Here is a 15,669-nt window from a genome sequence, read left to right on the forward strand (position 1 = left end):
CTGCAGTTTTGCTTTCCACAGTTTCAGTTACCCATGGTCAACAATAATCCAAAAATATTTAACAGGTATTTAATATTAAATTCTAGAAATAAATAATTTACAAGTTTCAAGATGTGTTGTTCTGTGTAGTGTGCTGAAAGCTTGTGCCATGCAGGTGCATCTGCCCAGGACATAAATCCTCTTTTGTCTAGTGTATCCACAGTCTATCACAGTCTATCAATCTTTTCCACCTCCCCATTAGTCACTTAGAAGCAATTTTGGTTATAAGATCAAACAATACTGTTTCTATAGGGTTTGATACCATTTGCCTTTCAGGCATCCAGTTAGGGGTCTTGGAACGTATCCCTCATGGATAAGGGGAACTACTGTACTTTTTGTCCCCCACAGATAAGGGGAACAGCTGCACCTTCAAAAGCATCAGTCTAAGTGGCAGTAATAATTCAAGTTTTACAACAGATTAAGGGAAATTGGCATTTAGCAATCCATTTGGCTGGGGTTTTCTTTTCAGTGACTATTTCAAAAGAAACCACAGCTGATGTCCACTCCTTCAGTACACATTCCAATATGTACCTACTATACTCACTCAAGTGTTTTTGAATTTCTTTACATTTTTCTCACAACATGGTTATGAGAGATTGAGACCTAATTCCATTGAAAAGTCCCATGATTCTTCAATGATTCAATATATGTTGATAATATGATCTTGATATCTCAATCTGAAGATAACCTAAGACTTGGTAATTATATGTCCACCATGAAGTAGATAAATAACCTGAGTATATTACAGGGCATAGGATGAACAGTACAATAGCAAAATTCCTCTGACTAATTTGAACCAGAAAGATTTGGGTTAGTGAGAGAAAGAAAGAAAATAAATAAGTGGTTGATTCGCCAACTTCAAAACCAAACCAAGAGGCATTAAATTTAATTGAGTTGTTTAATATCAAGAGAAATTACACATTAAATGGAAACATATCATTCATCTCTTTTTTAAAAGTCTACCAAGAAAAAAATAAAAATGATGGTATCACTAGACATTGAATAATAAAACTCAAATGACTCTGATAAAGAAAAAAGATTAGGGTGCAAGGTCATGTTTAGATATCCATATTTATTCTAACCTTATATAATTAAGATAGAGGGTTACTGTCACACTGGTTGAAAAATTATCTACTAATAGTGTAACATACAGTACTCAGAATACTAGCCATTTTATATAAGTGTATATATAATATATTATTTGAGAAATGTACAAAAGATTTCTGAGAAAATGTTGGGTTTCCCCTGTTTAAAAAAAGCAAATACAGTTATTATCATAAATTAAATCAAAATTAAATAAACTGAAAATATAAAAAAGGAGAAAATATTATAACTTTTTTCTATGACAGTACACCGTCTCTAGGTTTTTAAGGAAGAACTATTATTTTCAATAAAAACAATAACATTAATTATGAAAAAGACTGATAATTATTCAGCAAAATGAACAATTTATATTCAAAATAAATATTAAAGGAAAGGGAAATGCTAGCCCCATAAACAAATGCATTTGTATACTTATAATGGAAATAGAATTAATATTCACAATTTTCTAAGATTCCAACAAACAAGTACTAAAACAGCCAAAAAAGATAAATTAACACAAGGTCTAACTTCATTTTATAGATAGCAATAAATAAATGCCAATTAATCTATGAATATGCATGCTAAACTCAATTACTAATAAAATAAATGTAAATTAACACAACAATGCTATAACATTTTGTAACCACTCAGTTGGTAAATATTAAAATGTCATATCAGAAGTTATTAACGAGGATGTAAAACCAAAAGGAACTATTGCTATTGGAGCAAGTACCATAGGCATCTTTCTAAAGTAGATTATGCATAATGGCCCAGAAAACCCATTCCTAGTAATGAATCTTAAAAAAACTCAATCACAAATAGTAAGAATGTCATATCAATGTTTAAATATATGAATGACATTTTTGGCTATCATTATACTTAATTTTTACTTTAAACTATATTTTTATAATCATTTTGAGTCAAATAATTAAGTGACGTCTGACAATTAAGTATCCAAACTTATCCTAGAGAAAGTGCTACATACCGCCTTGCTGAATATCACCAGTTACTTTTGAAGTACTCTCCTTGGGAAGCTATGCACCAATGCCAGCACCTAGATCATGGTTCAAAGCAATTTTGGAACTCTTTTTCTGGAACGGTCATCAGAGCTTCATCATATTACCCTTGACATCTTGAATGTCATCAAAATGTCTCCTTTCTTGGCTCATCGCCTGTTGCTAAGAGGTTAGGGCACCAGCCACATATGCCTGAGCTGGCAAGTCCGAACCTAGACTTGGCCTGCTAAACAACAATGACAATAACAACAACGACAACAACAACAAAATAGCTGGGGGTTGTGGCAGGGGCTTGTAGTCCCAGATACTTGGGAGGCTGAGGCAAGACAATCACTTAAGCCCTAGAGTTTGAGGTTGCTGTGAGCAGAGATGCCACAGCACTCTACCAAGGGCGACATAGTGAAACTCTGTCTCAAAAAACAAAACAAAACAAAACAAAAAAATCCTTTTCAATATTTCTTTTATCTTTGGTAAAGAAAAAAGTCATTGGAGGCCATTTCAAGGGAGTAGGGAGAGGGTTTCCATACAGTTATTTGTTTACTGGCTAAAAACTCCCTCACAGATGGTACTGCTTGAGCTGGTGCATTGTTGTGATGCAAGAGCCTGAGTTGTTGCCAAAAAGATCAGGTTGTTTTCATCTGACTTTTTCACTGAGCCTTCTCAGCATTTCTGATTAGTAAACTGCGTTAACTGTCCAATTGGTACAATTTCATAATGAATAATCCCATTGATATCAAAAGATGTTAACAATATTGTTTGACTCTTGATTTGGATTGATGGAACATTTTTGGTTGAGGAGAATTGGATAAATTCCATTTTGCACTTTACCACTTTGTTTTAGAATTGCATTGGTACACCCATGTTTCATCACCAGTGATAACATGGTCCAAGATACTGTCTTGCCTCCACAAAAAGTCTTGGCAGACTTTGACTCTCCTTTGCTTTTGTTCATCAGTGAGCTCTCTTGGAACCATTTTTGCACACACTTTTCTCATGCCAAGAGTTTCAGTTAATATTTTCCTGTTTATCATTGTTTACTTGGTCTGCTAATTCTTCTCACAGATGACAATTTTGATGAACAATTCTACAAAGTTTTGCTATGTTTTCATTAGGTTTGTTCCTTACTGACTGCTATAAACTCTCTTCATCAGTGACAATTTCTTTCACCTCAAAAACATTTAATCCACCTGTACACTGCTCTTTTCTTCATGGTGTTAGCCCTATAAACTTGGACTGCTGATTTCACTTCCATTCTTGCCAAATTTAACAAGACATTTAATGTTTGTTCATTGCTCTAATTAAAAATCAAACAATCTCACGAGACTCAAAAACACATAGCAACAATGAACACCTCTCAGCAAGACACTGCCACACATTGACACAAACACAGCTGTGAGGGGCTGACATGCTAAGGGTGTGAAACCTTACAGAGCTGTTTGTACAGTGCTGCAAATGGAGGTGCATTCTGGCAAATTCAGGAACTTAACTGTCAGGCGTCAGACATACTCAATGATAAATTACTAACAAATATTATGTAAAATTCCTTTACTATATTCTTGATTGATGTCTACTAATAGGCACATGTACTCTGCTATCTACTTATCAAGAAATTTGTGTACAAACTTATGTACAAAAAAAAAAAAATAAACAAATATTTCTGTTGGAAAAATAAGATGTTGATATATACATTTTGCCATATATTTGTTAATATAGATGAGCCTTAGAACATTATAAACATACTGGCGTCTCAAAGCAGTTTACTTACTGACACGGATGCATTTAGGAGGAGGGAGCCAGCCATTCTCCGTACACGTAATTTTGGTCTGCCCATTGGGAAGACTGTAGCCAGAATGGCAACTGACTGGTGCAGATTCACCCTCTGCATACCTTCTTGCATAATGTGGATATTGTCCATTTTCCAAATACTGAAAAATACATTCTCCTAAAGACCACAAAAATGAGAAATAAATAACAGTAAATGAGAAACATAAATTTGGTCAAAACAGCAATTTAAAATTAAAATATTTAAAGAAGACTGCATAAATATCCAACAGTACCGTATAACTTAAGAAAAACTCAAGCTAATACCAAATGTTTGTGTAAAGAGATCATTATTCAGTTTCTTATCTTTTCTTTTATAATTAAAATATGTACAGATTGTACAGATATTCTTGTGAAGTCTCTATATGTATTTTTCATGTGATTTTCATGAAGAGCTCTTCATAATGGAAAAGTCATGTTTTGGTCTATTCCTAGATGACTCTTCCTTGGCCTTTCTTCTGTCATATAAGACTTCATTGTAGTCACTTAGAAGTTCTTGTCTCTCCATGTTTTGGAAGTTTTACACATACATAGTTGTAAGGAGATTTACTTACTGCGGCATGGTTCTGCTGGTGACCATCCTTCTTTTGTGCAGTAAATGTACTCCCATTGATTTCGTGAAGGAGTCACAAAATTGGTGTCACAGTGATAGTAGAAATATTTTCCAATAGCTACTGGAAAGTATGATCTATATCTACCCTCATTATATAGTTGTCCATGTTTTATTTGTGGAAAATCACAAGGTTTCACTTGCAATAAAAAATAAAACAGAGAACAATCACATTAAAGAATAGAATTTTTGACTAATCAGTTATATTCCTCTCATTAGCATAGGTACACTCATTCCATTAGAGTTTCTAAGTCAAAAAAACAGTTGAGGAACGCAGAGAACTGAGATAGTTGAAAAGGACTTTCTTAATGAAGGTGAAATTTTGTCTTGTGAGTCATATGATGAAGACATTTATATGAAGGTTCTCCAGGAAGAAAACTGTACAGACTCACTTACCGTATTCTCCCAGAGTACATATACTAAGATCCTGGGTGAATATATGAGCCTACATACAGATTTTACCACTCAGCTCATGTCTTTCATTTCTGTTTTCATCAAAAATAAGAGCTCTACTTTTTCTTTTCAGACCAACCCACTATAGCAGGATAGATTTGGTTTGTCTCTGTTTTGATTAAATTCACTAGGATATTTTTTTGTATACATTGACAACAATGTAAGAAATATAGAGAAATACACAAATTTTCCTTTGATGATACCATGTAACAAGTCACTGGAGCAACTTTCCTGTTCTTTATTTAACCAGAGAAATAGGAATATTTCTTAATATACAAATAGTTAAAATTATGTTAAACATTTGTCTATTTCTAATTTTACCCGGATAACAAAATGTTTTTAATGTTATAATATATTCTTAATTGAGGTACAATATTATTACATTTTACCAGGATATTTTTATTAATGTAAGTTGAATTATTTATTTATTTATTTATTTATTCATTTATTTATTTTTAGTTTTAGCAGGCCCCAGGCTTGGTTCAAACCCACCAGCCCTGGAGCATATGGCTGGTCCCCTAACTACTGAGCTACAGACACCCCCAAATAATTTTTTTTTTTGAGACACATTGTTCCTCTGGTGCCCTGACTAGAGCGCCATGTCAGTGTAGCTCACAGCAACCTCAAGTTATCAGGGAAAGTGTTTATGAATGTTCAGGGTCTCTTCCTTTCAGACAATTGTTAGGATACATACCCCTTCCCTTTGAAGTAAATGTGGCCATATGATTGAATAGGGGACCATAATAAAAGTGGAGGTAATATTTTTAGGGAGGAAAGTTTAAATGCCATTTATTGGGGGCAGGGAGGGGCAAAGTGGCTGAGTAGAGGCCGCTTTAGTCAGAAGCTTCTGTCCAGAAGGAGGAAAATTGGATTGAAGAGAACTAGGAGTAGTTGAAAGGGGAGGAGGGTAGATTACAAGGAGAGGAAATCAAGGTGCTCAGCAACCCCACCAAGACAAATCGCAAGACTGAAGATGAGAGAGAGGAAGAAAGAGAACAGAGGGCAGTTATGCCATAGTCTGGATGAGCCCAGAGCAGAATAAAAGGTAAGGGAGACCCTACTTGTACCTGGTGGGCTCTCCATGAGCATCAAAATCCAGGACCTCTCACCCCATGGGGAGTGCCACAGAGGATAATTAGTCCCAGTTTGCCTGCCTTTAGGAATGGTCTCCTCTAAGTCCACATCCTGTCTGGCTGAATAGTGAGCAATTTTGGCTCCAAATGCCTGCTGGCCACTGTCTATCCTCCGTATCTCTTTGGTTCCCCACCTCCCAAGCCCTAAAATGGCCAAGAAACTTTGATCTCTACCCAGCGTCCATAGAAACCAAGGAAGGAAGGGTTACAGAGGCTACTTGCTTTGATATTGGCAACTGTCAGGATCCTTAACTGGCCTGGGAGGACAATGAGACAGTCTTTGCCACCCCTCCCCACAATGTGTCTGGCAGCATCGCTTGGGGATCTCTGCATTATGTGGCCTGGATGTGCCCTGCCTCCCCTTCTTTCCAGCTCCCCCTAACCCCCCTCAGCAATTTCTGGCTCAACCACAGTAACTTTGGCAAAGTAGGGGGTCCCTCTTGAATCTTCCTCCTGCTGGGGAGGGGGAATTTTCCCTGCCCTCTTCAGTGGCTCTGCTCAGCATCTGTTCCCGTTGGGCTCCTTCAGGAGGTTCAGCCCCTTTATGGACTTGGACAGGGTGATCTGGCTCTGGGAAAGCCCAGGAAACAAGTGGAATATCTCCCTCCCTCACCACTGCTGTTCAACATAATGCTGGAATTTGTACCCAATGCAATTAGGCAAGGAAGGACATTAAGGATGTTCCAATGGGGACAGAGGAAGTAAAATTCTCACTCTTAGCTGATTATATGATCTTGTTCTTAGAAAACTCCAGGGATTCAATCACAAGCCTCCTAGAAGTGATCGTGGAATACAGTAACATCTTGGGTATTTGGGATACAAAATCAATACCCACAGATCAATAGCCTTCACATATGCCAATAACAGGGGGTGAATCAAATCAAAAACATAATATCCTTTCACAGTAGTTTCAAAGAAAAGAAAATACTTGGGAATATATGTAACAAAGGACATGAAGGATCTCTACAATGAGACTTATGAAACTCTAAGAAAAGAAATAGCAGAAGACATTAATAAATGGAAGACTATACCATGCTCCTAGCTGGGAAAAATCAACATTATTAAAATGTCCATATTACCCAAAGTGATCTACAGATTTTATGTAATCCCCCCAAAAACACTTATGTCATACTTTGAAGAACTTGGTAAATAGTACTATGTTTCATATGGAACCATAAAAAAATCCAAATAGCCAATTCAATTCTATGGAATAAAAACAAACCTGGAGGCATCACATTACCAGACTTCAGGTTATATATACCACAAGTCTGCAGTGATCAAAATGGTTGGTATCAGCACAAAAATAGAGATATAGATCTGTAGAACAGGATAGAAAACTTAGAGATGAAACCAGTGCCATCTGATCTTCAGAAACAAAATGAAAGCATACACTGGGGGAAACAATCCCTATTTAATAAATGGTGCTGGGAGAACTGATTAGCACATGTAGAAGGCTGAAACTGGACATGCACCTCTCACCACACACAAAGATTGAGTTACTCTGGATAGAAGATTTAAATTTAAGACACAAAATGATAAAAATCTTGTAAGGTTACTTAGAGAATATTTCCTGGATCTGCTTTAGTAAATTCTGCTTATACATGAAAACAAGTATATATAAGTATCAAATATTCATGAAGGAAAAAGTCATCAAGAAAAATAAAGCCAAGATATAATCACCAAATCTGATGAATATTTCCTACAATGTATATGTAGGTATGTATGTACACCTGAGGAATAAAATGGAAAAAATATTTTTAATTCTTTTAGTTCGCTAAATTATATAAATGTCATTGTATTTTTCTGCTAGGGGTGCCACAGCAAAGTACCACAGATTAGGTACAAATTAATTTTCTCACAATTCTGGAGGCTAAAAGTCTGAAATCAAGCTTGTTTTCTTCTGAGGCCTCTTTCCTTGTCATATAAATAATCAGATTTTCCCTGTTCCTTTACATGGTGTTGCCTCTGTATGTCAGTGTCCTATTTCCTCTTTAATGGACTAGGACTCACCTCAGTTATCTCCCTTTCACTTAATTACCTCTTTAACGACCTTATCTTCAAATACAGTCACATTATGAGGTCCTGGGTGAGGGACTTTTCATTTTGAATTTTGGAGGGATGCAGTTCAGCCAAAGCTGCTGAATGCACCCAGATGTTTCTCCACAGAAGTGTTATTCCACTAAATGCTTTCTCCTTTGAGAAATGCAGTGTAACTCAAATTTATAAGGCATTTGATGTAAAGCTTACTATAAGAAAGAGTTCATTGAAGGAGACTATTTTTCAAGTGGAAAGTCAGGTAAAGTGTTGACTTTTTTTTTTTTTTTAGCAAGTCAGGGTGATATGCTTATCAAACTCAAGTCATTATGTCCAAATAGTACTATTTTTCTGTTTTATTTCTACCTTAATCTAATTCTTGTTTGCAAAAAATGACCCCATAGCAGTTCATCTAATGAAGGAGTTAAGTGGGGAAAATTCCTTTTTCTTCATTTGTGTACAAGGAATGGTTGATGTGACACAACATTAAATAAAGTGTTAGGTAACATTGTAAAATCAAAACCACTTTCCCTACAATAAAATTAGCTGATAGATTCGAGAGGAATGGCTGGGAGAAATGACAGTTTTGTAAATTGATATTGGGCTTTCCGATATTACCCTTCATTATACTTTTTGAAATGTAGGAAAAGAATATTCATAATTTTTGCTCCATGTGGTTCCACTGCTAATGTTATATGATTCTTTAATGCACATTCAAAAAGATACTTAATATACAATATATATTACTATTAAGGTGATAATAAATCAGTGGGCAATGTCATACCATATACAGCTATGAATATTATTTATTTATTTACTTACTAAACATTTGCTAGAGAACTCAGAAATGCAAATTAAGATTCTGTGTCATTCCAGTGGAAATTAAGAATATATACTATTTTTTCTTTAAATATATAGTCCCAAATATGTGGTGGCAATTTTGTTAAAAAATTAAATATTTAGTGATATTAATTAGCTTGAACAGCTTTTTAAGGTATACTTGAAATACAAGAAACTGCATGTACAGTATTTAAAACATATAATCCAGGGCGGCGCCTGTGGCTCAGTTAGTAGGGCGCCGGCCCCATATACCGAGGGTGGCGGGTTCAAACCCGGCCCTGGCCAAACTGCAACCAAAAAATAGCTGGGCGTTGTGGCGGGCGCCTTTAGTCCCAGCTACTCGGGAGGCTGAGGCAAGAGAGTAACTTAGGCCCAGGAGTTGGAGGTTGCTGTGAGCTGTGTGAGGCCATGGCACTCTACCGAGGGCAATAAAGTGAGACTCTGTCTCTACAAAAAAAAAAAAAAAAAAGCCAAAAAACAATAAAACATATAATCCAATGTTTTGATATATGAATTAATAACATCACCATATGTAAGATTATGAAATGATTCAACACTGTCAAAAGTTCCTTTGCATTACAAATAAGAAACCATCAAACATTTTGACTTTAGACTCTATCTTTTCTTGTGAAATATTTCCTACTTAAAGTTTCATGAGGCCATTCCTATATCTCCAGACTCAGTATTAAGTATCTTAATACTATAAAACTCAGAAAACAAAAAATACATGTATTCTTTTAATTTTTCTTCATACTAACACAAGTTAATTTTTTATAAACTTATCTTTTATGATAATATCACATTGTATTCTATTTCTACTACTTGACTTCATCAAAATTATTGACACATGAAGTTACCTATGACATGAAATTACATTTACAAGGGAAGCTGAGGGTTCAGATCTGTTTTCAACTTACCTTGTCCTCTGACCCAGGAAATCAACAAGGTGAGACAGACATTGATTAGTAAGAGCATGTTAGCTATCCCCAGTAGTCCCAGTTGTGCTGTTTGGAACTGAAATTTGGTTCATTAGTAGTTTTCAAGTGTTACTGAATTTAAGTGCACTTCATGAAGCCAGTGGTTTGAGGTCCTTTAGTAAATACCAAAGTTTGAAGAGTTTTGCAATAATGCCTGTTAAGGATTTCACAATCATCTCTGCTAGATTCATTCCCTGATATGTATTTGTGTATCTTTCATTAGGTAAAGTAATGGACTGGATCCAAAAGTAATATAAATCACTGCTTTTTAAATAAAACTCTTAAGAATAGGTGAATTTTTTCACAATTAGAAGGATCACAAGTGAACAACTCAGAGTTCATGTACTTTTGTCTTGTCTTTGACTTTCCTTTACTCAGCTTTATTATTTAGGGGTGTATGACAACCAAGAAGTATGTTTAGACGCTACTCTACCATGTGAACAACATTAAACAATTGGTTGTTAGACCGTATTCTACCATGTGATCATTAACAATTTAAGTACAAAAATGAAATTAAAATCTAGTAAAAATAAATGTATGACTCTATGAATTTGACAGTAGAATAAAACAGAAATAAGAATTATACCAAGTCATTTTTGCAGACAGTGGTCACACTTAACCTCAAACATCTTGGTACAAAATAAATGCAAAGACATTTTAATCTTCTAGTAGTATGACTGCTAGTAGTAATGTTTGTAAGTTACTTTTATTTATTCATTTATTTACATTTTTACATATACATGTGTTTATTTGGTTTCCACTTTCTGCCTTCACAAAAACAAGTTGCTTTTTTAATAATATATTTTATTTTTTTTAATTTCAGATTAATATGAGAGTTCAACGATTGGGTTACATCGTTTTGCAAGTTACTTTTTGATATTGTTTTCATGAATACCAAAAAATAAGAATCAAAATATAAGGAAAATGAGATAAAATATGCTTAATTAAATTTAAATTGCATTCACAATTCCAAAGATAGGGAATCAACCTAAGTGCCTATCAATTGATGAGTGAGTTAACAAAATATTGTGTGTGTGTTTGTGTGTGTGTGTATACCATACAGGAATACTCACCCATAAAAAGAGTTGAAATAATGTGTTTTGCAGCAACTTGGATGTAACTGGAGTCCAAAGGAAAAAGCATGTATCACCTATATTCTCTAATAATTGGAAACTAATTCAAGGGCATATGTGGCATAGTGTTTAAGCACTTAACATTAAAAACGTTTGCACCCCCTTACATTTTGAAATTTAAAAAAATTTAAATTTTAAATTGTAAAATATGATAAGAACTAATAACTTTTAAATGATATTTATATTTTAAAGATCTTATTACCAAAACCTCCCAGAACTAATGATGTTTAAAAAGTGTTGAATACTATTGCCAATAACTTTCAATTCTTGAGTTCTAAATCTATTATAATAACAAGAATCAGAATCACCCAGGAAAGATGTGTGCTTTTGAATGTTGGTAGAGGAAATATACAGTAACCCTGGACCACCATATTGTGCCACACAAAAAGAAAAAAAAGAAAAGAAATGCTCAAAGGCTAATAATGAGGATATGTCAAAAGCAACCAGAAGCCAGTGTGTAGAGGTACTGACTGGCCGAATTTGAGATAATCTGGAAAAATGACTATATTTTATTGTATCAAGTTAAATAAATAAATAAAATCCATGAATCAATGCTGGAAAACACAACAAAAAAGAAATAGATCATTTCTTTTACATGAAGAGTACTCTTATGTGGGAATACATAACAGTCATAACTTGATGTGCTTGCTTTACCAGTAATATTGATTTTATAAGCTTGAAACCAATATTCAATTACTAGTTGTAAGTAACTTAGAAATAAAATTAGGAATAGGATTGCAGAGAATGGACAAAGGGAAAACAGAAAAAGGAGAAATTGATTTCAGGAGAACTTCTTAGCATTGAGTGTTTGAACCACCAAGCCACTGGAAGGAGACCGATAGCGTGTTGTGGCTTATCTCCCTAATATTTATAAAAAGTAAATGACATTTACCTAAGTTCCTAATACCTCAAATTAGTTTCTTAGTACATAAGCTTCCATGTTTTTTGATTGAGGTAATGAATTATTTTTCACTTCCTAAAGTATAATTGACAAATAAAAATTCTATGTATTAAAGTTTTACAATGTATCCACATTTTAAAATGACACCACAATCAAGCTAATCAATATATACCATTGCCTCATATAATTATCTGATATGTGTTAGAATACTTAAGATCTACTTAATATCTAGTGCAGTTAGAATACTTAAGATCTACTTTCTTAGCAAATTTTATGTATATAAAACATCATTAATAACTATAATCACATTAGGTCTCCAGAACATATTCATCTGATTACTTGCACCCTTTTCTTTTTTAAGTTATATAGAATTTTTATTAGAGCTAGAATTGGCTGAATAGCCGATATCTAACAAGATCATCAGGGTGCAATCAGTGGAAAATCTTTTCAATCTAATGGTTGATTGATTTAAGTAATAACTTTTTTAACTTTAATTAAATCATTTATGGGGTACAATGTGATGATTTGATATACAATGTGGAATGCTTAAATCAAACTCATTAACATAACCATCACTTAATTTATTTATGTTTTGTGGTAAGACATTTATAATTTACTCTTAGTTGTTTTGATACGTACCCTTGCATTGTGCACATTAGGTGACATCCCACCACATCCCATCCCTCCCTCCACTTGCTCTCTCCCCTACCCTCTCCTCTGCTTCCTCACTCCTCTTTTTTTCTGGACAATTTTGTGTTTTATCATTCATATGAATGTGTAACTGTTTATATATTGGTTTCATAATAGTATTGAGTACATTGAATACTTTCCCCCCCATTCTGGAGATACTTTACTAAGAAGAATATGTTCCAGCTCCATCCAGGTAAACATAAAAGATGTAAAGTCTCCATCTCTTCTTATGGCTTCACAGTCATAGTCCATGGTATAATAGACCACCATTTGTTAATCCATTCATGGGTTCATGGGCATTTAGGCTGCTTCCATGACTAGGCAATTATGAGTTGGGCTGCAATAAATACCCTTTCACTGACACACATTTCTCCCACTGTCCGACCCCTAATAACTACACTTTGATTTTATGTTCAATGAGTTTGGGTTTTTTTAGATGCCACATATAAATGAGATCATATAGCATTTGTCTTCCTATGTCTGGTTTACCAACATAGCTTAATATCCTCCAGATTTATCCATCTTGTCACAAATGTCCTTCTCTTATAAAGGTGAATAGTATTCTATTGTATGCACACAGCACATTTTCTTCATCCTTTCACCTGTTGACATGTTGTTTCCATATCATAGCTGCTGTAAATAAAGCTATAATGAACACTGGAGTGAAGATATTTCTGTGACAGATTTATCTATTTCCTCTGCCAGAATGGAATGACTGAATCCTAAAGGTAGTCTTAGTTTTAATTTCTTGAGGAACCAGCGTACTGAACCAATTTACATTTCTACTACCTTGTAGAGGATTCTCCTTTCTCCATAACATTACTAACACTGTTATCTTTTGACTTTGAAAATAGTCATCCAAACAAGTGTGAGGTGATATTTCACTGTGGCTTTATTTACATTTCCCATATAATTATATTGAGCACTTTTTCATATAAATGTTGGCCATTCGTGTGTCTTCTTTGAATATATATCTCAGGTGTTTTGTCCATTTCTTATTCAGGTTATTTGCTATTTTTCTATTAAGTCATATGAATTCCTTATGTATTTTTGATATTCATCCCTGTTTAATGAAAATGAAACAAGTTATCATATAAACATACTCCAAGGCACACCATCCATAAACATGTGACCAAAATTTAAGTTATCCCCCTGTTTCTATTCATTAACATAAAAGTAAGATATATGTCCTTGTCAGAATGACTCAATGAAATTAAACCAATTAACTGTATACAAAATCAGCTTAAACATCTGTCTTCCTTAAAAAGGATGTTACTATATAATAGCTAATCATGAAATGTGTTAAAATACTTCTTCACTTATGCTTTTTAAACTATGCCACAGCTACCATAATTCCAGCTTCTTATAACTTGCATTGAAGTCACCGCGATGGTGATCATTACTTTCTCTCACTGTATGACAATAAACTTTTAAAATTTTAACTTAATCTGATTCTATTTTTGACACCATTTATTAAATACATTGTTTGCAAATATTTCTCTCATTGTGGTTGGCTTTTCCATTTGTTAAATTTTAACTTTATCTGATTTTATTTTATTTATTTATTTATTTTTTGTTTAGCAGCCCTGGGCCGGGTTTGAACCCACCAGCCCAGAAGCATGTGGCGGGTGCCCTAACCACTGAGTTATAGACACTTAGCCAATCTGATTTTATTTTTGACATCCCTTATTAAATATGTGGTTGTAAATATTTTCTCTGATTCTGTGGTTTGCCATTCCATTTTATTAATTGTTTCCTTTGATGTGTAGAAAACTTTTATTTCAATGTAGTCTTATTTATCTGTTTTTCCTGCTGTTTGTGCTTTTGGTTTCATATCTAACATAATCATTAAAAAGATCAGCATCATGGAACTTTGCCCATTTGTATTCTCCTAGGTATTTTATAATTTCAAGTCTTACATTTTAGTCTTTAATCAATTTTGAGTTGATATTTGTGAATGCCATAAAATAAGAATGCAATTTCATTCTTTTGCATGTGAATAGTCAGTTTCCTAACACTGTTTGTTGAAGACAATTTTCTCCCCTCAGTGCCTACTTTGAATTAGTATCAAAGAATATTTGACTACACATGCATTGGTTTATTTAGGAGCTTCTAGTCAATGTGCCTTTTTTGTGTGTGCCAAAGCCAGACTGTTTTGATTATTATAGATTTGTAGTATAATATGAATAGAGAGAGCATGTTTTTAGCATTTTTTCCTCTCCAGATTATTTTAGCTATTTGAGGTTTTTTGTAGTTTCATATTGATTTTATGATGGTATTTTTCTATTTCTGTGAAAAATAACTTAAGAAGTTTAATCAATTTTTGTGAGTGGGGAGAGGTGCAGATCGGTTTTAGTCTTTTATATGTGGCTATCTACTTTTCCCAGCACCATTTATTGAGCAGGGGTTCTTTTCCTCAGTGTATATTTTTATCTGTTTTGTCAAAAATCAAATAGGAACATGAGGGTAATTTCATCTCTGGGTCCTCTGTTATGATCAATTGGTCTATGTCCCTGTTTCTGTGCCAGTACCATCCTGTTTTGGTTACTATAGCCTTGTAGTATAGCTTGAAGTCTGGTAAAGTGATGCCTCCTCCTGCTCTGTTCTTATTATATAAGATTGCATTGGCTATTTGCAGTATTTTCTGATCACATATGAAGCATAGAACTATTTTTTCTAGATTTGTAAAAATGGTGTGGATATTTAAATGAAAATTGCATTGACTCTGTAAATAATTTTGAGCAGTTTTGAAAATTTAATAACATTGACTCTGCCACTCCATGAGCATGGTATATTTTTTCATCTGTTTAGAGCCTCTGCAATTTGTTTCCTCAGTGTTAACTCTCTATAGGTAAAAACTTAAACCTAAGGCAAGAAATTATAAGAATTCTAGAAGAAAATTCTGGGAAAAACTCTTGTAGATATTGGCCTAGGCAAAG

At 34.1% G+C, this 15,669-nt stretch overlaps 1 protein-coding gene across 2 annotated transcripts in view; it reads right to left on the reverse strand.

Moving 5' to 3' along the window:
* Positions 1-15,669, reverse strand: part of CFH (complement factor H) — a 149,796-nt gene that overhangs the window by 5,609 nt on the left and 128,518 nt on the right. Inside the window, exons 1-3 of one of the 2 annotated variants that reach the window (XM_053608131.1) lie at positions 9,947-10,103; positions 4,514-4,708; positions 3,904-4,080 (exon numbers count right to left, since the gene is read on the reverse strand). In XM_053608131.1, coding sequence (XP_053464106.1) covers positions 3,904-4,080; positions 4,514-4,708; positions 9,947-10,004 — 430 coding nt within the window. In that variant the 5' untranslated portion in view covers positions 10,005-10,103. Of the gene's footprint in view, positions 1-3,903; positions 4,081-4,513; positions 4,709-9,946; positions 10,104-15,669 lie in introns of those variants that run through there. The other variant, XM_053608132.1, reaches the window with a different exon arrangement.

Source organism: Nycticebus coucang, chromosome 10 (assembly GCF_027406575.1).
Source record: "Nycticebus coucang isolate mNycCou1 chromosome 10, mNycCou1.pri, whole genome shotgun sequence".
Taxonomy (NCBI): domain Eukaryota; kingdom Metazoa; phylum Chordata; class Mammalia; order Primates; family Lorisidae; genus Nycticebus; species Nycticebus coucang.